The 27,620-nt window shown below is 38.2% G+C and overlaps 1 protein-coding gene across 3 annotated transcripts in view; it reads left to right on the plus strand.

The window, feature by feature from the left end:
* The window catches only part of UBE2K (ubiquitin conjugating enzyme E2 K), a 38,578-nt gene continuing 10,958 nt past the window's right edge, over positions 1–27,620 (plus strand). The window contains exons 1-4 of one of the 3 annotated variants that reach the window (XM_082482711.1): positions 1–176; positions 16,772–16,865; positions 22,019–22,077; positions 24,567–24,649. In XM_082482711.1, the coding sequence (XP_082338837.1) occupies positions 114–176; positions 16,772–16,865; positions 22,019–22,077; positions 24,567–24,649 (299 nt within the window). In that variant the 5' untranslated portion in view covers positions 1–113. Of the gene's footprint in view, positions 177–15,272; positions 15,952–16,771; positions 16,866–19,319; positions 19,352–22,018; positions 22,078–24,566; positions 24,650–27,620 lie in introns of those variants that run through there. The other 2 variants (XM_082482712.1, XM_082482713.1) reach the window with 2 other exon arrangements.

Consider the following 27,620-nt stretch of genomic DNA (forward strand, 5'->3'; position numbering starts at 1 on the left):
CATGCTCGGCGCGGGCGCCATTTTGGTGGGGCCGGGAGTTATCCAGCGGGAGCGGCGGCGGAGCTCGCTGGGCCCGGCTCGGAGGTGGCGGCGAGTGGGTGTCCGCTGCGGAGATGGCTAACATCGCGGTGCAGAGGATCAAGCGGGAGTTCAAGGAGGTGCTGAAGAGCGAGGAGGTCAGAGCCTCTCCCCCTGCCAGCCGCCGCCACCACCACCACCCTCCCCCGCGTGTGTGTGTGTGTGCGCGGTGTGTCTGTGAGTGCGGGCAGCGGGGGAAGGCGCGGGCGCCCCGCCGGCCTGCGTGGGGACCCCGCTTCCCCCTCGGCCCCACCTCCCCGCGCTGGGGGTGGGCCTGTCCCACGGCCTCGGGGAGGGGAATGGCGATTCCCGGGGAGACGGGACCCGCCAGCCGCCGGGAAGCGGGGGGGGGAGAGGAGGGGGGCCGCGGAGCCCCTCCCCCAGCGGGAGCCGCCGCCGGCCCGAGGGGGGAGCGGGGCCAGCGGGCAGGGTCCAGGAAATGCAGCGGCGGGGGGTGCGGCCCGGGGAGGCCGGGCAGGCCACCGGTGAGAGGGTCCCCGGGCCGGTTCCTGGGAGCGGGCCGCCAGGCCGGAGGCGGCGGGGCGGGGGAGGGGGGGGCCTGCCCGGTGTGCCCCCCCCCCCCCCCCCCCCCCCTCCGCCCGCGGCCCGCGCTCTCCTGCCTCCCTCCGCAGGCGCGTGAGTGCCGCCGGGCCCACGCGCGGCCGGGCCCACGCACCGCTCCGTCAGGGAGAGGGTTGTCGGTGCGGGCCGGGAGCCGGTGAGGCCCAGGTGGGGGCGGGGGGGGACGTGGCCTCACACGTCCCCTTGTAACTCACTCCTCTGGTCAGCCAGAGCCCGAGGCCGCAGAGTGTGGCTTTAATTAAATTATTATTTTTTTTTTTAATGGTTGCAAGTAAATCCCTGTTTATTTAGGTTACTTTAATACAGAACTTCCTTTATCCCACTGCAGGCTTACTCACCTTCAGGTGGATGCTTTTAAAGCCTCACTCATTTCAATCATGTTACCTCGTTTCCCGAACAGTATGGTTCTGAGGTATGTGGTGGTCAGTAAGAGAAGCTGACTACTTTCAGGGGGACATCAAAGAAGTTCTCATCAGTTTGGGGGAAATACACAGCAGCGTTTACAGGGCTGCATCAGCCCAGCTTTTGCTGTGTCTGTGTCTGAGTTGGTGGACGTCAGCCAGATAGGTTTTAATGGTTGTGTCGTCGTCATCGTCGTCCTACTTGGGATGATGTTGCAGGTTGGGTGCTTGTGAAATATTAATGTGAATGTGTAACTCCTGAAGCTGGTGTTTTAGAAATCTGGATGTGTTCACAGAGAGAAAAATCGAGAGAGTAATTTTTGGAAGATACTAATGACTTAAGGAGAACGTGTTTAGGGTAGCAGTAGTTGATGTGCTTTCAAATTAACTGTGCTAACAGCATTGTTGCTATGCAGCTTGAACTAGCCCCTAGAAAAATGTAAGGGCCTTGTTTTACAGCTGCCTTCAGAGCCCAGGCTGATTCCCCAAGCTATTGCACAGCGAATGCAGAATTACATATAAACTAATAGAAATTTCTAGGTGGATACCTTTATACCAAAGCTAGAAAATTTAGACCTTGTAACCCATATAACCAATATTGTGGGAACAAAGAAGTCTTTATTTGAAAGTGCTGTTTAAAGGCTTCAAGACCCTTTCCCTTTCCTTTATGTAGGAAAAAAAAAAATCTTAACTTACCAAGTTTTGGGGGAGATCCGTGCTAAATTTTCTTACTGTAAAGGTTGGATCTAGTGAGCATGTTTTTCACTATTCCTGTTTGTTTAGTCTGTGCATTGAAGGGCCCAGTACAGAATGTTGGAAATAAATAGTATTATGACATAGCATTTAAGCTGCCTAAAGCTTCCCAGAAATATGACCACAATTCTAATGAAACTAAAATTAGGGAATTTTAAAATTAAAATACAGAAGAGTTTGATATTTCTTCTTTTTCCTGCCATTAGCAAGCTACATATGAGTGGTATACTGATATGGCAGTATATATAAAATTGCTGTTTATAAAATATACTAACTTCCCTGTCTTGAATGCAAAATTTCAGCATTACTGAATGGTTGTCTAAGTTGCAAGTAAAGTTTTTTGTGAATGTTTGTACATTCAAAGGCAGGCAGACTACAGTGTCAGTACCACTAAGCATGAAAACGTATGGAGTGAGATGGTGAATGGAGGTATAACTAAATACTACGAATCACAGAGGAGGAAAAAATGGTGGGTTTTTTCCTTTGTGATTTGTGTACTAAAAGGATTATTAAACTTTGTTTCTTTAAAAAATAATAAATTTAAAAAAAAACAAACCCAAACCCGAGCATTTTCATGGATGGTGATGCTCAATCTGTTATTTACAATTTTTAAGTCCTTCTCTGAAGGCAAAGTGGCTCATGTTATCTGCACTTAAATTGTTCTTGGTTTCATGCTTTCAGCTACACCTGAACATGAAGAGCAGTCCTGGTGTTTTCCTTGCAGATGCAGTATGAGCACAAATGCGTGGAGGAGGGGGCAGGCACACTTGATAAAAGTACATAGGAAGTTTGTTCTCTGTCCTCTTCTTATACTCACCTTTGGGCTAAAAGAGTGATGGAACCAGAAATGTTTTTAAAAGGGAGCATCTGGATAGCAGTTAATTGCTTCTGCATTTGAAGTACGTATTGGAAGCAACAAATTTCACTTCTAAATATCAGTGAAGAAAGCATTCTGAAAAGTGTGTTTATCCTTGCTATGTATAAGGATCTATGGGTCCTTGCTATTGATGTGGCTAAATTTACTTTTCATATGCTTAGCACTTTTCCATTTCCTTGACTTAAATGGCACTTCTGGGAAGTCACTAAAATGTGAATTTTAGACTTTATCTTGCTGTCTGGTTTACAGATAAAAATGAAGGCTTTTTAATTTTTTAAAATTGAATCTGGGGCTTCTTGCTTATTTTGAAAAAGCATTTAAAATCTTTTCACACTTGAGTAATAGTAGTGGTTTTGGTCAGCTTGCTTTATTATTTCTAGTTTTACTATACGCCCCACACGTTAACTTAAGAAGTTAAGAAGTGGGATATTGTGTCTTAAAGAGAGATCCTTGTAACTTTGCATCTCTTTAATATTTGAATTAAATAGATGAAACAAACAACAATTTCTTTGTCAGGAGTGGTCTCCAAAGTATGATATAAATAAAACTTTTTACCTTTGTGTGTACATGTAGTATTTTCCCTTCTGCTTACATCTTGAGGAGAGCAGGATGACTATTGGAGCCCGCTCAACGTAAGAATGACATGGACCTGTTGGAGTGAGTCCAGAGGAGGGCCATGAAGATGATCAGAGGGCTGGAGCACCTCTGCTATGAAGGCAGGCTGAAAGAACTGGGGTGGTTCAGCCTGGAGAAGAGAAGGTTCCGGGGAGACCTTATAGGGGCCTTCCAGTACCTAAAGGGGGCCTACAGGAAAGCTGGAGAGGGAGTCTTTATCAGGGAATGTAGTGATAGAATGAGAGGTAACAGTCTTAAATGGAAAGAGGGTAGATTTAGATTAGATATTAGAAAGAAATTCTTTACTCTGGGGGTGGTAAGGCACTGGAACATGTTGCCCAGAGAGGTTATGGATGCCTCATCCCTGGAGGTGTTTAAAGCTATGTTGGATGGGGCTTTGAGTAACGTGGTCTAGTGGAAGGTGTCCCTCCATGGCAGGGGGTTTGAAACTAGGTGATCTTTAACGTCTCTTCCAACCCAAACCATTCTGTGGGGAAAAATCTTTAAAATTCTCAATTAGATGAGGTACTGCATCTATAACAAGGACAAAGCTTTTAAGTTAGTATAGCTAGTAAGTCGATTGGTTAAATATACTGTACTATACTTTTATTAAAATTCTAAAATGAGTAAGCAGTACACTAAATCAAATCATACTCCAAATCTTTGTCAAGGCAAGACATCAGTTGCTCAACTTTATCTCTTTTCTTGTTCTGTCATTTCAAGAATGTGTTATCTTGTTGTTTTTATGGGCTGAAATTCTAAAACCACAAGATATTGTGAACAAAAGTATGAGGCTGGAGCATTATGGAGAAACCAATCAATAGGTGGAGGGAGAATAATATCCCACTTTTGATAAGTGGGAGAAGGCTTTGATGGAGGTTAGCTGGTATTATTTCAGAATAGTTACTGAAATGCTGCAGTGGGTAGCCAAATCCTTACCTGGTCTGTTTATAAGCAGCTATTTTATGAGAGGAAGAATCTGTCTGGCATTTAGCAATGAACAGAAACATGATGAAAAATCTTGTGGTCACTTAAAGACTGGTGCTGAGAAGTGGTTGTAGTTCATCAGGCATGTTAAACAATGTGTGACTTGTTTTCATATTTTAATAGAGCATCGGAGTTACACTTTAAATTATATTAAGCTAACATTGAAGGATTCAATGTTTAATTGGCCATCCAGCTTCCTTTATCGTGTAGAAACATAAGGTGTTTTCTGGCCATTTGTAAGTCGGAGGCTAATAGATACCTTACAGTGAAACCGCTACTCTGGTACTGAAGGTAACACATTAGGAAACAGCTTCCTCCTAGCAAGAATAGAGTTGCTGGTATCTCTACCACAAAATGTTCCTCTCTTATGAATGTCAAGAGGCAGGGGTTTATCTGCATGGGAGGTAAACCCAGATAGAGCTGAGAATAAATTAAACTCAACTGCAGTTATGGAATATGAATATCTGCATGAGCAGATATCAGAAGCAGCAGTTAAAATTTGTAACTTGCTTGAATCCAAAGTAGCATCCAAGCTGAGACAGTAGGTTAATAGCAAAAGTTGAAGTACTTCGTTTCCAAGAAGGAAGTAGATAGTTGTTTTGGAGTCTGCTATGTGTTTTTGTGATTTACAGGAGAAAGGGAGAAGGGAAAGGTAATGGTAGTCTGCCATGCCATGTCCCTTCTTAGATGTTTAGAGGTCTAGTCAGTAGCTCTGGTATTTGCTTTTGTCATTGCCTGTAGTGGTCTTGTGGTTTGTGTTAGTTCATAGTAAGATGCTAAGTGGCATCTCTGAAATTTTCTTGCAATTTGGAAAAGCCATAAGCATTTAATCTTCAGGCTCAGAAAAACTTCATTACTTTGGTTTGTTTACATTTGGGCAGCCTTGGGTGCTCAAAGTTGAATTCGCTAAGATGGAAACTTAGAGTAGTAATTGTGCTTTAGTGTTACTAGAAGGGCCTGTTGGAAATTGTGGATGTTTGTTTTTCTTCCCATTTATCATGTAGAACCAATGCAGATATGTAAGAATGAGCTGTATTCTGTTATGGCTCCTGAATCAGCAACAGATTGTTTTGAACGGCGTCCATTTTCTGCTTAACTTTTGATTTGTAAGAATAGTCTTATTGAAGTCAGTAGAGGTTTAGTGAGTGCAGTGGGACTGTTTGTATGAATAAAGCTAGAACATGCCTAATTAATTAAAAGGCATAAAGATGAGAACTTTTAAACTGACATTATTATATTGGTACCGATCTCTGTTCAGCCTCTCGGAAGGCTTGCATATGATAAAGTGGTGGTGGGGTGTCGGTGTGTTGGAGTGAAGGGTACAATGCAAAGGGATCTTAGTAGGATGGAGAAATGAATGGACTGACAGGAACCTTTTGAAGTTCAACAGACGTAGGTACCAAGTCTTGCACCTGGGAGGAAATAACACCATATATCAGTACATACAGACTGAGTACTGGAGACTGGCTAGAAACAAAGCAGGCTAGCAGAAAAAGACCTGCATGACTTAATGGAGAGCAAGTTGAACATGATTCAGCAGTGCTCCTGTGGCAAAGAAGCCCAACCACATACTGGGTTGCATTAGCAAGAATGTAGCCAGTGGGTTGCGAGAAGTGATTCTTCACCTCTATTCCCTGCTTATGAGACCATATCTGGTGTACTGTGTCTAGTTTTGGGCTTTCCAGTGTAGGACATTGATATACTGGAGTGAGCCCAGCAGAACACTGTCAAGGTGGTTAAGGGGCTAGGGCACATGATGTGTAAGGAGCGGGTGAGAAAACTGACATTGTTGAGAGAACTGTTCAAAGGAACATCTTCCTGTCATCCTCCTAATGGGAGTCTCTGGAGAAGAGCCAGACTTGTCTAAGCAGCGCACAGGGATAGGATGAGAGGCAACAGACACAAGCTGGAACACGGGAAATTCTGACTAGGCACTGGGGGAAAAAGTTACCATATTAGTAGTCAAACATTTAAACAGATTGACCAAAGAGACTGTGGAATCTCTATCCTTGGAGATTTTTGAAACTCAACTAGGCAAGTTCTTGAGCAACCTGCTCTCTTTGGACCTGCTTTGAGCAGGAGGTAGGACTAGAGGCTGCCCAGGTGTCTCTTCCTACGTGAATCTATATTTCTAGTATAGGTTTGTTTTTTAATTAGTGTGTTTTTTGTGTAACATACAGACAGGGGCTCCAACTCTGTCACCTCACCTGGTAAAACTATCCCCTATAAACAAATTGAAGAATTTGAAAGTAGACTTTTTAGTTCAGAAGTTTCCACTATTGTAATACAATAATGAATCCTCTTCCTCTACAAATCAGAGGCTGTGTTTTTCTGGTAGATGCAAAGCTGTCAGGGGCTTTTACGTTGAAAAAGTTCTGGGTTGGAACCCTGAAGGTCGAACAGGTATGAGATCTGTAACTTTCTTTAAGCTGCATTTCTCTGAAATGTGAAGATTATCTTAACTAAAGAATAATGGTTTGTGAGATCCTTTGTACATTGCCAAAAAGAATTTTGTCTACCGTGTATTTCAACCTATGCCTGTGATTTTATGCAAGACAAGGTTTAGACCTGTTTCCTACAATGATATAAAAAGGATACTGAAATGCCATTACTCTGCATCTTTGGTTTTCTTAATTCTGTCTGTGGTGTGTTTGGTTATATCTTCCAGTTTGTACTGGAAAATAATGCAGAATGGATCTGTAGATCTTTACCTTCAGTGGAGTTTGTCTGTAAGTCACTTTTTTGGTAACTAAAGAATAGTTGGCTTAAAACAAAATGCATTTATTAGGATGTTTTAAGAAAACTACTTAATATTTTCACTTCTAAGGTGATCTTTCTGAATTACTAGTTTACTTGAAGTTTTTATGCCTGTTTATCTGAACTATGTAGCTGTTTTTCAAATTCAATAAATATAATACCATTGCACCTGTCAGATCAGTGTTATGTAGATACTAATAGCCACTAGTATTATGAATATTACTTAAATCTGTGATTCAGAATACTTAACATGTAATGTTAGTGATCATTTGACCAGACCTGTGAGTTGGCCAAGTATTGGTAGTGGGAATATTTGCGCAGGGAAGGCAAGATCTATCGTTCATTCCTGTGTTCAGCTAATGGCATTTTTTCATGTTAATGTGTATCCAGTCAAGTCCAAATTTCTAGTGAATGGTCTACATATCAGTTGGCAGAATGTCAAAAGATTTTGGGAGTAAGTGGAAAACAGAATAAAAACCCTTGGTCTCCATTGGAGTCAGGCTCATTTGGTTGTCTTTAGTAATCTCTTAAAAACCTGAGGAAAGAGAGCAGTCACTGGTTACAGGACTGGGTTAGTCAGTTTATGATTAGGGGTTAGGCTGCAGCTACCAGCTGGTACCTCCCGACCACACCTCTTCGTGGACCTAAAGGATAGTAGGAATTAGCCAGTCCTTTAACTTTCCCGGTCTCCTATTCATTCTTCTGTGCTTGTTTTCAGGAGTTTGGCTTTAATAGGAAAGAAGTGTACGAGTCCTAAGGTTAGTTCACTTTACTCAGTATGGAATTTAAATAAAGTTAACATTTCATCATAGTAAATTTGTGTAACTATAAACTGCAAGAAAGTGCTGGTTAACAGTCCCATCTTAGGTTGTCTAATGGTCTTTCAGTTGCATTAAACTTGTTAAATTAGTGCAAGTATTTAGCACAGTTCTTAAATTATTTACCTGTTCAACAGTTTCTAGCTTGTTTAATAATCCCAGTAAGGATTCTTGTTACTATACTTCATCACTTTTACACTAATAATTGCTGCTGGTAAAAAAGTTTTTGGTTAAACTTTATCATTAATATGCAGAATGTCTTTTTGTCTCTGACAAACTATGTAAAACTTTGCTGCAATTTAGATAAGGAGAATAAGCAATTTGGTTCTTTATGGCAAAGAGTGTGAATTTTGAGAAATAGTATTTTATAAGGCACTCTAGGGATGTAGTCCACTTTTGCACTCCTGACTTACCTAGCATTTTCCCTTCAGATTATATCAATGTTAATACTTGTAATATTTGAATTGGGAGCACTTGAATAGGCTTGCCACAAGTATTTCATAAAATGGTATCTGCATATTAAATAAAGTACCTCTGTAAGCAGCAAAAATAACCTTGTTTGAGGACCAGATCTGTGTCTGTTATTCTGGGGTGTTGTAACAGAACTGTATTAAGGCCATGGATTGCCCCTCTCTAGTCTTCGAGCAACGTTGTGAATATCTCTGCCTACAGAAGAAGCTTTATTCAACACTTATGCTTTAGTTGACACCATAAAACTCAGTCAGTCATATGGTATAAGTCCAATTTGGCTATGCTTGTGTCAAAGAGAGCTGAGCTCATACTGTGTATCATTCTTCTGTTGGAATGTTAATAGGGGTTATCCTGTCTACCTTTGGTGTCACAAGACACATAGGAAACTAATTTGTGTTCATTATTTCATCATTTCTATTCATTATTAGCCAGTAAGATCAACAGTTCATTGGGAAAGGAATGACTAATGATTCTATAAGTCTAGTTACTTTTGAAAATCAAGCTTTGAGGTGACATGCCTTCAGATTCTAAAATATGTTTGTGCAGTGTTTTATGAAGGGGAGGAAAAAACCCCAAACCCACTAGTCCGTGTTTTACTTAAATAGATAGTTTAGTTCAAGCCAAATATATATAACTTTTTATTTTTTGCTGAAAGTGAACCGTGTGGAAGTATTTTTAAGTTTTTGCTGTATTAGGATGTGTTCAAGTACAGGAGGCTACTGTGAAATAAGGTAGCATATACAAATGGGAATCATGGTAGCTGTGTTGGCTGTTCTGGAACCTCTTAGAGCCTTCATGATGTTTAGGTAAGCCCTTCCACTTTGGAATAAGGGTGTCCATATGGGAAGCTGGTACAGAATAACTGTTCTGGACTATTTCTACATGTCTTCAAACTCTGGGACTGTGAGTGAATTAGCATACTCTATTTAAAATGACCTGAATCCTGCGATTCCTTTGTATGTGAAATTACTAGCAAACTAAGTAGGGTAGACTTACAGAATTGACTGCAGAGTCTGCCTCAAATGGGTTTGTGTGCTCATAGAAAGACTAATTCATACAGTTCAAACTGATTATTAAAGCCTACTTTATCTGCAGGGTTTTTCAGTTGTTTTGCATCAAAGACAGAACTGTGCATAAAAAGATAAGGAAAATGCATCTAGCATTCCTGCAAAATTGCTTGTTCATTTAGGCTTTCCCAGACTGGTTTATCCAAAACAAGAATCTTTTGCACTGTGTCCATTCTGATGTTTAGTATCTCAGTAGCACTCAGGTTTGGGCAACTCCTGCCCATGTTTAATGCTCCTAGGTACTGTAAATATCTTGCGTAGTTAAACATAGACATAGCTTATGACTGTGTAGGGGCCCTTACGCGAGTACGGGAGTATAAGTATGCTGTTATGTACACAGCTTTCGTGGCATAGCTTTACCAGTTTAACCACACTATCCCTTAGTGAGACAAGCAATGATTGTATGACTGCACTTAGGGATTATGCCAGCATAGCTGTGTCAGTTACACCTCTGTGTGCCCGTGACTGGTGCAACCATTTTGTCAGAAATAGTTTAGACAGGCACTACAGCTGAAGTTTCAAAATTCCTTTAAGTTGTCCTAAGGCAGTGCCAAGAAGCAGTGTCGCATTACTCCTGCAGCTCGGTCTCCTCTTCCCACTTTTGTGCTTCTTCTCTTACTTGCAGTGTTTGTAGTGAATCAAATCAGGGAGTTGGGTTAAAATGAAAGAACTTTCTTACTAAGATAGTTTTAATTCAGATGTTTCCTGTGCAGTTGTATGAACACTTGCACAAAATCTTGCCCCCTCCTTTACATTAGTTCTACCAGGACCACAGGAGGAAAGTAGGACCTTGGCAGCTGTTAGGCTGGCTTAAGTTGCTGTAGAAGTACAGTCTTCCCTTACATTTTTTGGTAGAGTGATGTTTTAACAGCTGAACATTAGCAAGAATAGGTATTTAGATACCTTAAATAAAAACAGTTTAGTAAAACTTGGTGATGCTCCAGGCCTAACTCCTGCAGAATGAAGATGGTTTTATTATTTGATATGTTTTGGACAGGAAAAAAAAATCCATTTCATTATTGTTCTTCTATGTAAACACACGTAAAAATACAGAATTTTAAGGTTGGCACAGGTTTAGTCTCTTGTTAAGACATTTTGTTAAAGAATCTTATCAAGATGCATTTAATAAGTAAAACTGTAAATATGAAAATTCTAGTCTGAGTCTATTACCAGTACTGCAGAATTCACACAGTATGCATATTTGTAGCTCTTTATTTATATACAAGTTATATATTAGTAACATAGCATATTGATCAGTAAATGAAAAAAATTAGCATGCAAAAATAGTCCCACGTTTTTTACTAAAACAGGCATAACTAGAAAATACATGTGAATACAGTGAGATGAAATAGAATATGAAATGTGGAAAAACTTCTAGACTGAAATTGATAGTAGGGTTAAAGAACACAAGAGTGTTTTAAGAAAATGCATTTCTTTGTATGGACCTTTCCTTATCTAGGAAAACTGCTCTTTAATGTGCTTTAGACAAACTTGTTGCATCTCTTTTCCTTGCCCTGCCCCAAACATTTGATTGCCTCACAAACGAGTATGGCTCTGTGCTTTGAAGGTCAGCAAGAGCTCCCTCTCTGAGAATGCAAATATGATCTGCTGATCTCAACTGATTGTGCAGTGTGTATACTTCAGTAGCCATGACTGTGGTAATTACGTGACATTTCTGCTTTTCTTCTTCAGAATGACAAACTTCAGTTTTTTTAGGGCTCTGGAGATGCGCTTGATTCTGGCTTTTAAACTGGAGTGAGTCTGAAGGAATACTTCTGAAGTATTGAACTATTAATTTTGACATTATTTCATTCTTTAAGAGAGTAACATGCTGAATTGAAGCTATTAATATTGCTAATAAACATTATTTCTCTTCCTTTTTTGTTCTGACCACAACATTTTAAAACACAGTATGGCTACACAGTGGAGGATTTGGCCTGTTATCTTTCTTTAGAGTAATTTTATTATGCAGGTCTAATGTTAAGATAATGCGATGGGGGAGTAAGTGGAGCTGGTTGGTTCTAGAATAACCTCACTCAAAGTTTCTTGTATGCCATCATCATCTGGTATTAAGTTTTATAATGTGTTTTGTAGCCATGGCTGGCATGGAAGCATGAGGGATTTTTTTTGGTGGTTTGTTTTCTTTTTCCTTCCACTCGAGATGTTTCAACATAGATGTCAAAAACTGCTGGCCATGTAATTAAAAAAAATAATTAAAAACGTCTTATTCCTGCATTTTTTGATTAAACGTACCAGCTCTGATAGTAGGTATTTTTATGCTGATTACTTGAACTTACCTTTTTTTTTTCTGATAGCCTACTTGTCAAAATAACTGTCGAATTTTTGGAAGGCATAGAAAATTCCCATGCACTTGTAATTCCTACTTCAAAAAAAAAATCATTTTATCAACCTTTAATCTTCAGGAAGTAGACTTATCTTAAGATCCAACTTGGAATAAATAATTCTATTTTTTTTATAAATGTAGTAGTAGTAATTTGGATGTGGGAAAGAAATGTTGAGAAGAACAGTGCAATTTTCATCATATTGTCTTAATGTGCTCCTGTGATGTTGGTATGTTATAGTTTTGTGGCTCTCTGTTTACGTTTTATCTTCTGTGAAGGAAAACTTTGATTTTTAAGAGTGGAGGTACTGGACTAGTGAAGAGGACAATAAGCCATGAATAACACATAAATAAAAGTTTTTTTTAAAGGAAGATTGGAGAAGAGAGAAGGAGATGGCATGGGAGGCTCACGAGAAAGGGTGAATTAACTGCAGAAGGAAGGCAGGCTCCTCTAATGAGGGACTCCTTGTTAAGGCTTGTAGACTATGGTGGAAAAAAAGAGCAGAAGAGCTTGTTGTCTGCTGAGAGTAATATAGCAAGGTCCAGGGCTGCACTTGAAAAAGATTTTAGTAGAATTGGAGAAGACCTGTGTGATAAAGTCTTCACAGTGGCAGAACTTACTTTTCAGAGTTTCTGCTGGAGTGGATTGTGTGTTGTATCCAAGAAAGATATTCAGGTATAAAACTAGACAGTGTAATTCTGGATTATTTTTTTTTTTTTAAAGAGGAGGCAGGCAAAGACAAGTCAAAATATTGTCAATCAATAGCGACTGTAATAAATGTGATTGGGTGCCCAGTCTTCAGGAGATGCTCACAGAATGATTCTTCATGAAGGATTGATTCTTTGGGGTTTTTATTTTAGAGGTAAAGCTTTTGTAATGGACGAAAGTGCCTTATATGAATCTTCCCCAACTTTTCTACCTCATGCTTTTAGTTTAATCTCCATACTTGGGTTTAATCTCCACAAGGCAGAATAAAATTGGGTAGGCATATAACAATGCGTAAAGAGTCTGGGCAGTTGGGATGGTCTAAAAGATGACAAAACTTTTGACTAGAGCCCTAGTTTGAAGCAGGGGATGCATTTAAAAGGAAAAATAGGCTATGCATAATCCAATTAGAAAAAGAAGAAAAAAGATGAGGGAATGGCATCGTGTATTGCATAATATGTTGCATTAATGCTCCTTTCTCTTTTTGTTGGGTTTTTGTTTTTTTTGGTCAGTCTTGATCAAAATAATTTTCGGGTCTGATGATGGGAAGTTCTGCTGGTGTAGTGTTGGACTTGTAGGATCCTATAAAAGGATTTTGGTGTCGGTGGAGTGTTTTCATATTGGTGAGAAGTGCTAGTGGGAATTGTATTGTTACAGAACTTAACTTCTTTGAGATTATGGAAATAAATGCTGCTAGTGAGGGCATGGTTCAGATATTTTGGGAATTCCTAGCCCAGTCATTTAGTCACCAAATTGTTACTGAATCAACAGGAGGTGACTGCTATTTTAGACTTGGTATGGAAGCCTAATGAGGTCTTTGTAGAAGAACTGCTTCTGGAAAATCAACTTGTGTTATGAGATCACAAGTTAATTTATAAATTCTGTGCTATGGTCGTTGGTGTCAGAGGCACACTTTTGGAGAACTCTGCTGTTGGTAACGTTTTAAGAGACAGTTCAGATGATTACAGTGGAGGCCAGGGATTTATTTTGTTAGAGCTGCTAAAATTAAGTAATTTTATCCTATGTGATCCTTATTAAAGGGAAATATTGTATGAAAACACTCCAGATTTAATTGGATGAATAATCACTTCAGTTAAATATTAATTATTACTCTAGGGGTGAAGGAAAAAGCAAGAATTGGCAAGGTCAAGCTGAGTTGCACCTTGAAAAGTCTATCAGAATAGCATGAAAAAGGTTCTTCAGCTATGTAAATAAAAACATGCATTTGTTATGTGGAGGGCATGGTAGAATTTAAGCGTGAACTCAAAATTAGATTAATCCTTACACTGAAACAGTGTAATGTAGCCTGCCCTTTTCCCTCAAGGTTCTGTACAAAGGAAATAAAGGTATGGAAATAGCTCCAGCTCTAGTAATAAAAGCAGTCATCTCAAATGGGGGGACCAGGATCACTGACTCCTGAAAGAAACTGAGCTTTGGAATAGGATAGATGTTTGTTTTTTTAACAAATTTACTGAGTCAAAAAGGATTTGTTGTGAAAAACAGCTGGTGTGGTACTGATTGAAATGGAATATGAAGGTGAATATCTGGGCTGCTACAACAGTGTGCAGGGCACTGAAGAAAAGTCAAATGCTAAGTAGAAACTTAAGCAGGTTGTGGCATGGGTTAACCATAGATTGTATTAATCCCTTTTGCTATTGATTCAGTCCTCAAGGTGGAAAGTTGCAGGTTTGCTTGCAAAGAACAAGAACTTGTGCTGTCAACTTGGAGCTCACCAGGTGAAGTTGACTGGAGCTCAGTACTTGACAGAGGGAGAGCAGGAGAACCTGAATAGACCTTAAAATGACTGCCTTACCAGACCAGGTGGTTTTAGTGACTTGTTAACTGTATTGGTTATTTAAACCAATGGGCTGCTTTGTGAACTAAGAGGTAATGCACAGTACTGCTGAAAGCACAGTGTGGTCACTGAAGGGGACAAAAACTTCCAGAGGAAGCCTTGCTGGGACTCTGTCGCTTGATCCGATCCTCATGTCTTGCTGTCATGGAAGAAGGCAAATTTGGTCTTAGGTTATGCTGTGTCGTGATTGATGTATTTTCAGTGGGTGCAACAGAGTGTTTGTGGCACTGATTCTGAGACTTCACTGAAATTCATTTGTGCAGGGTTTAATTAGGTGATTGTAGGACATAGAGTGGAGAAGTTTAAAAGAAATCGTATGGTGAGATTAAAATTCTCGCTTGTTTAGAGCGAAATTAAGGCTGAAAAATGAAATTGGCATATATACCATATATTTTATGAGGGGAATAAATACTGGAGATAGGAAGAAACTTGTTGAAGCTGGGGAACAATGTTGTCACAGGTGGGCGTAAATAGATTGTACCTTTACCTAAATAGTAGTTTAGAAAGCTTTTAACAGCTGTGAAGTTGTGGAATGAGCTGCCAGTTGGAATAGTGAGAGGAAAAAAAACTTAAAAGGGAGGTTGGAAAGGTTGCAAGAGGAATGGGTTGCCTGTGATTAAGTTTGGATTAAGAGGTGGAGTTTCTTTGCAGGAAAGAAAATACATTTGAAATATGTTTTAAAAAGTAATTTAATCAGTTCTATTAATAACTTCCTTTCTCTGATGTCTTAGCTAAGGTCATGAAAGACAATGCAAGATCTGATGCTGAGCTTAAAACAAAAAGCTAGTGTATAGATATAAATCAGTAAAACAGAACCATTACTAAATACTGGCTTTTGATTTTGGAGGTGCGTGATGCGTTCTTAATTTGTAGCATTGTTGAATCTCTGTTTTTTGAAGTGCAGTACTTGGCCTCAACTATGCATTTGCAGGTGCTGCCTCATTTGTGTGGGCTGAAGGTTTTTTTTATCCAAGTTTTAAGGATAAGTGTGTGTAACTATAGATGTAAAAAGCTCCCAAATCACCAATGGATTAGTATAATGAAACTTTTATTTAGGATCTTTTACATAGTGAAACTTTTACTTAAACTTTGATTTTTGTTTATATTTGTGAACATCCCTTGTCAGGAGAGCACCCTCTTTGTTGGGGGGGACTGAATCTATAGAACCTTTACAGGAAGGAAATAGAGATAATTTCCCAGCTGTTGTTCAGTGGATTCTGCGTCCTTAACTGTTTGTTCGCATCACTGGTAGATCAAAGAACCAGTTGATAGCAACCATCAGCTTTGTTTGTCTTAACTCTTCTCTTATAGCTGGCAGCAACCAGGTTAACTCTGAGGGAGAAGGGAAGCGCAGCTGCACAGAGCTTTTTGGCGTAGAACTAGTTGGAACAATTTTAAAGGATCTGGGAAGATAATATGAGTTCTCAAAAACAAAAACAACAACAAAAAAAAACAAAAAAAAAAAAACAAAACAACAAAAAAAACCAAAAACCAAAAAAACCCCAACCCCCAAAAAGACCAAAACCCAATAAGCCAAAAACCCAAACCAGGATTCAGGAAATCTGTGTTGCAGTCATTGAGCATGGCATACAGAAGTAGCAGAATGGACAAACCTGTAATTACATACTTCTAAAAACTTCATGGTATGTCTTTCTAAAAAGAGATTCTGCTTTGCATCTCCCCCAAAAAATTATTGGCTGGAGGATTTGTATTAATTTCACTAACGCTGCTCTCTGGACTTGGAAAGCAAATTCAATGGAACGAGTAGCTCTGGCTAAACACTTCTGAGAATCAGTTTCTGGAAAACATATGTTTTTTTCAGTAGCAAAATACAGTGTTTTTATTTTGTAGGCAAGTTGGTATGGGGTGTGAAAATGTTGAGGAGGTGACAATGAAATTCAAATGTATAAATAAATTTTGCCTTATGCCTAAATAATAAACATGATCTTAAACAAGACTACAGTATTCTGTTTAGATTATCATATTGTTTAAAAATAGTGAGCACTCCATTTGGGGAAGTTGTTCTGTATTCCAGTGAAGGTGACAATCATGTCATTATTAATTAACTTGCTTTAAATAAGAAAAAACCCCAATGTGTAACTTGGTCAATTTAGTTTTATAGCTTAATATACATAGAATTAATAGCTGATTTGAAATATCATGGTCTTTTCAAAATGTAATCAACTTAAAAATATAACTTTAAATATTATATTGCTGCCTTTGCTTATTTTAGTGATAGTATAAATAATATTGACATTTTTAATGCTTCACAAATAGCCTATTTTTAGTGAAGTAAAAATCCAGCTGGAAGATAGATTTTCACTTTAAGTTACTATATTTTAAAATTTTTATTTATATATTTTAACAAAATACTCTTCTAAAAATTTAAAATACCATATTTTGGGGGAAACCTGTATGTCAAATGCTTACTTATGACTCTTTGTTTCTCTGTTTATTTTTAAGACGAGCAAAAATCAAATTAAAGTAGATCTTGTAGATGAGAATTTTACAGAATTAAGAGGAGAAATAGCAGGACCTCCGGACACACCATATGAAGGCAAGTAATGTTTTTGTGTATGCAATCATTGTATACTTCAAATCATGTGTCTTGAGATGCTTTGTTTGTAAAATTCGTTTACAGCATAAAAATGTAGAGCTACAAGTTTTAAAATTGATTTTTTTTTTTTTTTTTAAATACAAATCTGAAGTTTGAAAAATATTTCAGTTCAGCTTCTGTGTTGCCTGAAGACAAATAGTTTCTACAGTAGGACAGACTATTCCATATCGAAGGTTAATTAACAGGTATAAACTGTGCATTGTAATACATATAATGCTGACTTTTATTTGTTTACAGTCTTGACAGTTTAAGCTCCTTAGCCTTGATGCATCAAGAAACAGCTTCAGCGTCTAATGTGACTGTACCTGTATTTTTGTGATCTAATGTGGTGGTCATTCAAAAACATGTTGCATTTTTCTATCTCAAGGAGAGATGCCATTGCAAGTTAAATTTGGGATGAATCTCGGGCATCCATGGGTCCCAATACTTAATTTATACTGGAGTGGGAGACTCTATAGTAGAACTTCATGTCTACAGCTCTCTTCAAAAATTACACCTTATTGACTTTCTTGTTTATTAAAGCTGGTATCAGTAATCGTGCATCTATTCAGTCTGGAAAAATCAAGATAACTTACTACATATAGAAGCTTTAACAGAAGCTAATATAGCATACTTCATCAGAGAGACCAAATACTCAGTAGTGCTGGTACTTGTAAACTTTCTGTTTGTGTAAAATATATATGGAGCTGGCAGAAATACCTTCTATTAAAGTTCCTTGATGATAAATGAGGATTTGTATTTATTTATTTTTAAATTTTGGTTATTTTTAATGGGGTTTTATTCAAATTTTCCATGCCTGATACCTACTTTGGTTTGTATTTGAACTTCCAGTAAACAAAGATGTCTCAAGGAAAGTTACAGGCAAATAAATTGTTTTGTTGGAAATTAAAACAATTTTCCAAGTTTTCAGTTGCTCTAGTTGCTCCATGCGTTGGAGCTAAGAGTGGTACTTGAGTATTGTCCAGAGACCAAACGTGCTGTTTGTCATTGTTTTGAAAAATAAATTCTCATCAAGTGGGGAAAATATCAGAAAATTATTGTGTAGGTATAGGTGTATATGCATTTGAAAGCATTAGTGGCTGCTGATGAAAATCTGGTTGCTGCATCTTCGCAAAGGAGAACGTCTCTTGTGATTGCTTCTGCTGGCTGGGAGCTGCTGGTGCAGCAGCATTGGACTTGACAGCAGGGAGCGTCTCCCCAGTGCCCACCAGGGGCCCAGGGCAGATAAAGGACAAGGAAACAGCCTAACAGAGGTTTACATTGGAGAATATTGGGCAGGAGTAGAAGGTGTCAGAAACTGAGGAGAAGGGAAATGAGCCTGGAAGGGACAGAGTAGAAAAGTAGAAGCATCTGTGATGGCAGCGGTGCTCACCTCCAGAGTTCCTCTGCAGTCCAGCAAATACTGGTGGTTTCCCCCCTTCCTCCGTGTCTCACTATACTCATCTCATCAGCCACTAGTGTTTAGTTGGCAGAAGATAATGTCTGGAAAGAAGATAATTTCTTCTGGTTATAACATGTGCCTTCACTTTAAAAGGAGAACTACACTGTGGACCTAAAATACACAGTTGTGCTGGTGGCCTATTTGGAAGTGGATCATTCTGTTTAGTGTAATAGTTCTTTTGCAAATATAGTTGGTCTTGTAAAAGTAAGTTTTACATACAGATGTTAAGATGTTGCAAAATCAAGTAATTGGATACAAGGAAACATCTGAATGGTGGTGGGAGGATGATGTTCTGGGGGCTTTGTTGTTTGGGTTTTTTTCCATTCAAACAGAATAAATCTTCCTCGGGTGAGTTGGTTTGTCCCAGCTTGACACCCCCCTTATAGACCTCACCATTTTATTTTTTTTTTTTTTTTCCCCTCCAGGCCAGCATTATAAAATGGACCTTTTTTGGAGAATGTATTAAGAGTTATTTGAAATGAAAGATGTATTCATGTGTCACAAAAGTTAAAAACTGTATAGCAGTTCATGAAGAGGGTAAAAAAAGATTTGAATGCCTGTCTGCAGAACTGGGTTCTGTGTGTTGTTGGATAATTCAGTTAGACTGAAATTTCGAAAGCTGAGCACTGTGTATTCACGTATTCAGCATGTTCAGCTAATGAAAATCAGCAATGTATGTTTAGTGTGGAATTTGTTGATGTGAAATGCGTGCATGCATACTTATGTACAAGTGAGTACATTTAATGATGAGGATATAGTAAATATCCCTTTTGGGGGGCTAAAACTATTATGTATTCTGATTATGGCAGGGGTCTCACAGAAAAGTAATGTGATTGTATGCTTACTTTAATCTAGAAGGCTTATGCACCAGGAAGCAAAATGAAAGTTACCGGCAGCCCAATTTCTGGCGTTTCCTGACACTTGAATAATTTACTTTGGAACGTTAATATTTCTGTAACACAGTTTTATGCATTTATTACCTCAGGTAATTATGAAGGGCTTGCCAGTGTGTGTAGCTTACATTTTGTGACTAACGCAGTAATGCATGCTGGATAATTACTGACTGACCTCCTGTCATCTATAGTCTGAACAATGACACAGCAAGAAGTGCTTTATGAAGAAAAGCTAATTAATTCAGTAGCTCAGGTCAGACAATTCCGTGATACAGGAGAGAATTCTAGCACCATTGTGAAGTGAAAGAACAGTAATATTTATTGTTGACCACAGTCGGTGAGGTATCTGAAAACAGACTGCTGCTGCAAAATTCTTTTATAGGTGATATTGGTACATTGGTTTAAGTATGACTGAGAGGAAGAATGCCATCTATTGTTGACAAATTTTAGAGCTCTTATTTTTCTGCCAGTAGTGTTAACTCATATTGGTCAATTATCAGAATATTGCAAGACAACTTCAGTTGAAACATTTTTGCATCCCATGTTAAAATGTATATGTTTGGGGAGAGGACCTTTGAAAGTCTTGATGAATGGCTGCTGGGTTTTACTTGGTTCAAGAGCTTTGCAATAGATCGGTTGGCTTTTGGGTTGTTTATTGTTGGTTTGGTTTTGTGTTTGGTTTTTTTTTTTCCAAACCCTGTGTAGCCATGATATTAACTTCAAGCCAAGTTCGCATGTTAGCCACAGTAACTGCAAAACTTATAATAGGGTATTTCTTCAAGGAAAATAGCTAAAACTTGCTCTAACTCTATTGTGAGATGTTTGCTCCAGTAGGAGTACAGAAGGAATATTCTGCCATTGCTGTTTAAATTGATCTCAAGGATTAAATAGCTATGAAAAAGCCATACATTTTTAAAAGAAGTATGCATGATTCCGCAGAAATATCGATATGCAGGAGTTAGTATGTTAGTCACTTGCATTTTAAATGTAGTATTAAGGAAATTAATATCCAGGTTTGTTCAATTAAGTGTTTAAGCCTGTGTTTTTAACTGTTAAGTAACTTCAGTGCGTGACAACAATACTGTATAAATAATATTACCAACTCATTAGTGCCTGCAGTTTTTAAATCTTTTGGACTTGTACTCTGGGTGGAAAAAATTGGTTGCTGAATAGCCTGTTACGCAGAAGGCTGTAATAGTCTGTCTTTTAATGGCAAGTTTTAATGGTAAGCAGAAGAAATGGTAATACCCAAGGATAGGTTTTCTATTACCTTACAAAATGGTGTGACAGTAAAATCATACAGGTACTGATGATTTTTTGCAGTCCAGGAATTGTTCTGTTTCTTAGGAAAAAATTGCTGCTGAATTATGCTTCAATTCAGAAGAAAAAAGGAAAAGCAACCTTTTGTAAGGTCTGTTGTTGATGTCGCTGTCTTCAAAAATATTGCTGTCCTGTAAGCAGACAAGCAACTTAGACATTAACTATTGTAATTTTGGATTCATTAGCCTTTCTTCTATTGCATTTTCTGTTAAATCTTCTCAAGTTACTCTACAAAGTGAGAAAAAACAGCTGTAGAAAGTAGTGTAAAATACCAAACAGTTTCAGGTGTTGTGTATTAGACTGAATTACATTTTAAAAGTGAGAGGTGTTATTAGGTGTTAACTGCATTTTTGGCACAGATGTAAAGGTGCCATAGAATATAACTGTTCAGATTATTCCTTTGAGTTTTTTCTGTGTGTGAATTGTGCTGCCTCTGTTGAGACTACTTGAGAGCTGTATTTGTATAGAGTGATTTGCAACAGAGTAAATCACTCTTGAAATCCCAAAGATAATAGATTGCAGGTACTTCAACTTTAATTCAAGGAAATTTATAAATTGTAACAAAGTATACTGAGGGAAGGAAAAGGTTTCTTTCTGAAACATAAATACATAAGTATTGATAGTAAACTTGAATGTTAACAAAACTATAATTGAAGTAGACATGGGTAATTATACTGTAGCAGAGAGAGAACAATGAGACATGTTTAGAAAAGGGCAGCAGAAGATGGTTCTGTCCACCAAGCTCATAGTATCCTTTATTGCCTGCTGTAATCCTGCAAACTGTACTAATAGTTCTAGTGTGTCAAAGTGTTTGCAGAATTGGAATAGAAGTAACTACTTCAGACTGTAATGTAGAACACAGTGGAAATAACATTGGAACCTCCTTTTTTTTTTTTTTTTCTTTTCTCCAAAGTGTGAGAGCTTTTCTTAAATCACTTAGTGGAATGTTCTTCAGTTCCAGAAAGTTTAAAATGAAATACGGTTAATTTCAGTTGTGTTATTTGAAGAAAATTTATTTGCATAAGGTATCAGAAAAGAGTAAAAATAATGTAATATCCTGTGTTCAGCCTGAATGTTCCTGTGGCCTATTGTTTCATCTGTTTGGGGTATATTTATATTTTGGTATATTTTACTAAAATAGAGCATGGAAATTACCACATTGGAAACAAGGAATTATAGGAGAATGTACCCATTAAATACACCTAAGAAATACAGATTCGGATTTGCATAAGCAAATATTACTGTATTAGATTGACTTCATATGCATTTCTTTATAAAATATATGAAATTTAGAAGTATCCTCTAGCTAATACTTCTGAGTAAATTTGAATTACTTGAAAAACTGTCCATTTAGAAACATAAACTTTATTGTCATAAAAGGCTAAGCTTGAGTAATGTTGTTTTTGTTTTAACTTCTAACTTGTTTTTGTCTTTTGCAGGTGGAAGATATCAACTAGAGATAAAAATTCCAGAAACATATCCGTTTAATCCTCCTAAGGTACTGTGTTCTTACTTATTTGCTTGCACGTGTAGTCTCTTTGTAGTACCCATCTTCCATTGTTTTTATTCTCCTCTAGGCAGGCATTAGAGCTGTCATCTTCAGGTAGAAGTGCAGGATGCATAACTATATCCAATCAGAAGTACACTGGTTATTCCTTAAAGTACAAACTGACAAATTCTGGGGAGAAGCTTTTGCCTTACTATTGATCTTCATGTAATTTCTCTTTGGCCAGATAAATGCAGTTTTCAGATAGTTTTACTTGATGTAGAGAGTATGGCTATTTCCCCCCCCCCCCCCCCCCCCCCCCCCGCTATCATTGAAGAAATGCTGTAATAGATAATTACCGATCCTTTTAATTTCTTGGGCTCCATAAGCTCTATTTAGTAGACTCTTGGATCTAACCTACCAAGTTTCTAATAATAATTAAATAGTGAGGTGTACAATTGTGCGACTTGAAGAAACAATAGAGAAATGGAATGGTCTTACTGCAACTCTGCTGAAGGAATGCATAAAATATTAACACGGACGAGTGACGAGAAATGGCTGTGCTAAAGTCAATCCTACCCTTTCAACTTTAGTGTATCTTTGTAGCACTTTAGATTTGTGACTCTGCTTCCCTCCTAAATGAATCTGTCTGAATAGTCTTCTCTCTAGCCATGTGCAGCTGTAACTGTATATTCCTGTGCCCTGATTTTGTCCATTCTTCAATGGCTTCTGATGAGTCAGCGGACTCCTGAGTTGTCTGACTCAGCTTCTTGATTGGTTTTCAGTTTGTCTGAAAGATGTTTTTGAACTAAGAACATGTCCTAGGTCCTGGTTATTTTCGCCCTGGCATGCAATACTGGGAAGAAACTGGGGAAGTAGAGGAAGGGAGAGGTTCCAGTAGCTCTTAGCTCCTTGGCTCTTGTCCTTTGAATGGCTTCCTTGAGGCTGGAGTGAAAGACACAGAAAGTCTTAATGAAATGTCTGTTGGTTTCAGCTCATTCGTCTGCATGTGTTCTGGTGGGAGCTAAAATAAGGAGAGCCGAAACGGGTCGTGGGCACAAAGATGGGTCTGTGGACCGTGGTTTAATTGCTGCTTTAGGGCTTGGTGGCTTCCATTTCCAAAGCTTATAGGCAGCTGTTAGAAGCTCAGTGCACTGTAGCGTAGTACTGCTTATTCTGGAGTCTGTAGTCTTGAATTGGAGGCCTTTTTGCTTGTGTCTAGCCCTGCCTTTCATCTGAAGGATTTCTTTATCTTGTTCAGTATGTGCTTCGACAGCCATTGTTAGCCTTCATTCACTGTGAGAAATTACCTAGTATTTGCATGGCTTTTTACATTTTCAAAGTGATTGAGAGAGTTGAGCTAGTTAATAAGTGGCTCAGCTGACATGATCTCTCATTTTCTGTCCTGGAAAGCAGAACTGTTATGGTCTTGCCTATTTATACACCACGATTGCACTGATTTCATTATAGTCCTGTATGTACAGTCTTTTGCTATAGTGCCTGAAAAATAATGTGTTCTCTGCACTAGTGTGCTTGCAGATCAGGGGCAAAAGTTAAAACAGCTGTGCTATACGTAAAATGTTTGTCAGGAGTTTGAGGTGAGGAGGTAGAGATGAGAAACAGAGATGGGTCGAAGTCACTAGAAAGGAGTTAAAGTGCAACCTGCAGTAAGGTGTCTGAAGAAAATGAAGGAGAAATTTCTGAAGGCATGTATATATTCCTTTCAGAGGACAGTTTTGGGTTGTGAGGCTTTTAACATAAAATGCTGATTTTAACTTTCTCATTGTCTTTAAAAAAGAAAAAGAAGCCAAACTGATTATATTTATGCTTTGTGAACATGAATACACTTTATTTTAGTGTAAAATGTGGACATGATCAATGAATGAATGCTGGGACTAGATCCTTTCAACGGCAAAGAAAAATAATTGTAATCTAGCTCTCTGAAGAGCTTTGTGCATATGGGCAATGAGACTGGATGGTGGTAGAAGCAGTAGCATCCACCAAGGAAATTATTATAATACTTCTGTACCTACCAACAATTTAGCTGAACAATGAGATCTGATGCCTATGTTAAGAGATCAGGGGCTTGTTTCACTTTATTAAGAGTGGACTTCCTGGCCTTTACAATGTTGACGTTTTAAGTCTATATTTGACTATCTGTTGAAACACTGGTACTGCTGGAGGGTATTTCTAAATGGCTTTATGTGATGCAGGGATGTGTGCACATGACAGGGTGTAGGAAAGCAGTTAGGGATGAGTTTGGTGTCCTCAAACGGGCAGTAGTCTGGTTTTGAGTAAAGCAAGGCTCTGTCTAACGAATGGGCTTGCAAACTTCAAGCCTCCTGAAATAAGTGGTATCACATGTCTTCGTTCTGCTTTTTTTTTAGCTTGATAATTCCTACATTAGTATTTCTTTATTAGAAATGGTGCATTTAAAATGTTTATTTAATATACTGAATTTAATAACAATTTCTGTTTTTAAAAATTGTCCTGTCTTCTAGGTGCGGTTTATCACCAAAATATGGCATCCTAATATTAGCTCAGTCACTGGGGCCATTTGTTTGGATATTCTGAAAGATCAATGGTAAGATTCCATATGGATTTAAAAGTGCAAAATGAAATATACCAGTGTCCTGGATGGGAAGCAACAGATCATGTTGCTTTTCACTTTGTATTTGTAACTTGAGATGTCCTTAAAGCTTACAATATTTCAGTAAAGTATTTTGAGTTGAAAAGATGCCAATGAAATGATTGGGTGGTAATTTTGGAAAGTGCTAAGTAGATATTATATGCATAGATAGGGAGCTTTTGCAAAAAATTTTTGCACTAGGGTTAGGGTGAACATTGTTGTTGATGTTTTGGGTGTTTTTGTCGGACTTAATCTTTTTATTTAGTTAGGTTTTTTCCATTAACAAATGGTACCTACTGCCTCCTGTCCTTTCAGCCTCCTGAGGTGTAAGCAGAAAAAAAGCAATGCTTATCTTAATTTTGATTCTTGACTTCTACTTTCAAATAAAAATCAGTTCTGCTAGAGCGAAAACAATGTAGGAAGTGAGTCTGGGAGTATAAAAGGTAACAGGTCAGCAATAGGAAAGGGAGGAGATGATTCTGTCTCAGATACTGAGATATACTGATAATATTTATGATTTGCACCTCTTTCAACCATTTGCCTTTTAGTGGCTGGTCAGTTGCTGACTTTTGATTACATAATGTTACTGAAAAAAGTTTTAATAGCCAAAATCTGTTGAATAGACCTGTAAGTGTCCAAACTGTAACAGATGAACTTGTTCATTTTTTATTTCCAGTGATACATTTCATGTGGTTTGAAGGTCTGATGTACCAACTGTATGATAGATATCGTATCTAACATGAATGGAATTCATCTTTGTTATTTTCTTCCACGTCTGCCCCAAAAGAATAGGACTGTAACTCCCCAGCAGATAATACCAATGTCTAATCCATACAAGCTTCAAATGCTTGTAAATTCAACAACTTTGAGACTGTTACTGGCCAAGCAGACATCAGGTAGATTTGAAAGAAATTCTAGGGTAGAAAGCTTGAGTTGAAGTCATGGAGGTGCCACATCCAGTGTATTCATCTTTTACAGAGGGAGAAGATTATGCAAATCATGTGTCACAGGACAATGTAAATTACTGAAATGAAGTCATCATAATTATAAGCTGTTGTCTTTTTCATTTCTGGAACTGCATATTTTTTCTTACAGTCTTGAAGCACTTGGTGTTCTTTCAGGCAGTAGAATCTTCCAACATACGTGCCATGGTACATGGCATAATTTTTCTATCAGTAAAGCCAGTGCACTTTTGTACCTGCACCTAGTTATTCATACCACCCTACCGTTATACTGGAAATTAATGACTCTTTAACTGTGCAACTACAGTTTCCTGAGAGATACTCTAAACCACATTAGTGAATGGGCACGAGGTTGGCTGGTTGGTTTGTGTGTTGGGATTTTTTTTTTGTTTGTTTGTTTGCTTGGGTTTGGGTTGTTTGGATTGTTTGGCAAAACAAATTCTGGAGGGTGTTTTTAACAGGGATCGCTTCACTGATTTGAACTAGAGCACATAAGCCTAGCTGGGAGAGCAGGTTTATCTCACTCATTACAAGGTTTAAGTAGTGAGGATATGGGAAGGCAAAAATTCTTTCTAGCAGGAAAGGTGCTTAACATGGAGCTGCATCCCATCATCACTAATACTGTCCTAGGAAGAATTTATCCAAAGTTTTTAACCTCAGAGTTTTGTGGTTTTTTTCTCCCATCTTTTGGTACTCCTCTATGCACTGTCTAGTTGCTTTACTCATAGTATCAAGGTTTGTGACTTTTAACGAGTATCTTCAACGCTAATCTTTCCATACTGAGGCCCCTAAACATCACGTTTCTCAAAAACAAGACTTAGCTAGCATTTTCCCCTGGAAACTTTGAGGAAGGACAGTCCCTAGCAGAAGTCACGCTTATTAATTGCATTCTGAATTAAAAACAAAGTAATTTAACAGCTTTTAAAACATTTTCTTTTTATCTTCATATTACTTTAATATATTCCCTAATTAGTGTTTTCTGTGAAGAAGGATAGATGATCTTGCTTCTGTAGCAATGGACTGGGATTCAGGAGACCACATTTTGGTTTCCAGCCCTGGAACGGGTCTTCTGTTGTCTTTCAGCATTGACAAACATTGGGATTTGAAACAGTCGCACAGAATTCAGTCTTATTCCAAAACTGCTGCTTTAGGAGTGAAGCAGTTAATAGCTTTAAGGTGAAAGTGTCTGGCCTTTTCAGTGTCTGATCAAGCTAAAAAATACCAAATGGCAACAAAGACCTAAAGAAATTATGAGTTTCAATTTAATTTTTTTTTTTTTTTTTTTGGTCAAAACGATTGAAATCTGGAAAGGAAGAACAGGAGTGATTTGACTTGTGTTCTTGTTACCTTTGAAAGTTAGAGCTTGCACAGATAACTTCATCCATATCTTTATTCTGCCTGACAAGAAGAACATCAATACCTTATTTCACTAAGACACGTACAAAATATGAGTATTGGAACAAGAACTTGCCTTTTCTGTATTTAAATCAGTTGGCACAGGGAGCACCAATATTATGCCACTTATATACTGTTAAACTCTTCCTTTGAAACACCATCTTCATTTGGAAGCACTAAGGAAAGAATTTCATAGAAATCGATGGTGGTGGGACGAGGCTTCCTATATACTATAATACCTTTTCAAATGATACTTAATCTAGTGATCCCTCCATTTTCTAGTGGTGATCTTCGTAAATTTTGGTTTTTAATCGTAGAATTGTAATGAAAAATCACTTGCGCATTGTTGAGGTGCTTGTCAAAGCCTCTGGTCCTTTGGAGAAGAGGAAACTGTTGTGGCTACCTCCATCCTTTCTTGTTTGAAGGATTTCAGTATTGTGATAGATAACACACTTTTTTTCTGACTATTTTCCTAAAACTTCTTAAGCCATATGAATACTTAATATTGTTTAAATAAGTTATTTATTGTGCTTCAGTATATGCTGTTTTAGTTGTTTAAGCTGAGAAAA

The sequence above is a fragment of the Vanellus vanellus genome (assembly GCF_965231255.1).
Source record: "Vanellus vanellus genome assembly, chromosome: 4".
NCBI lineage: Eukaryota > Metazoa > Chordata > Aves > Charadriiformes > Charadriidae > Vanellus > Vanellus vanellus.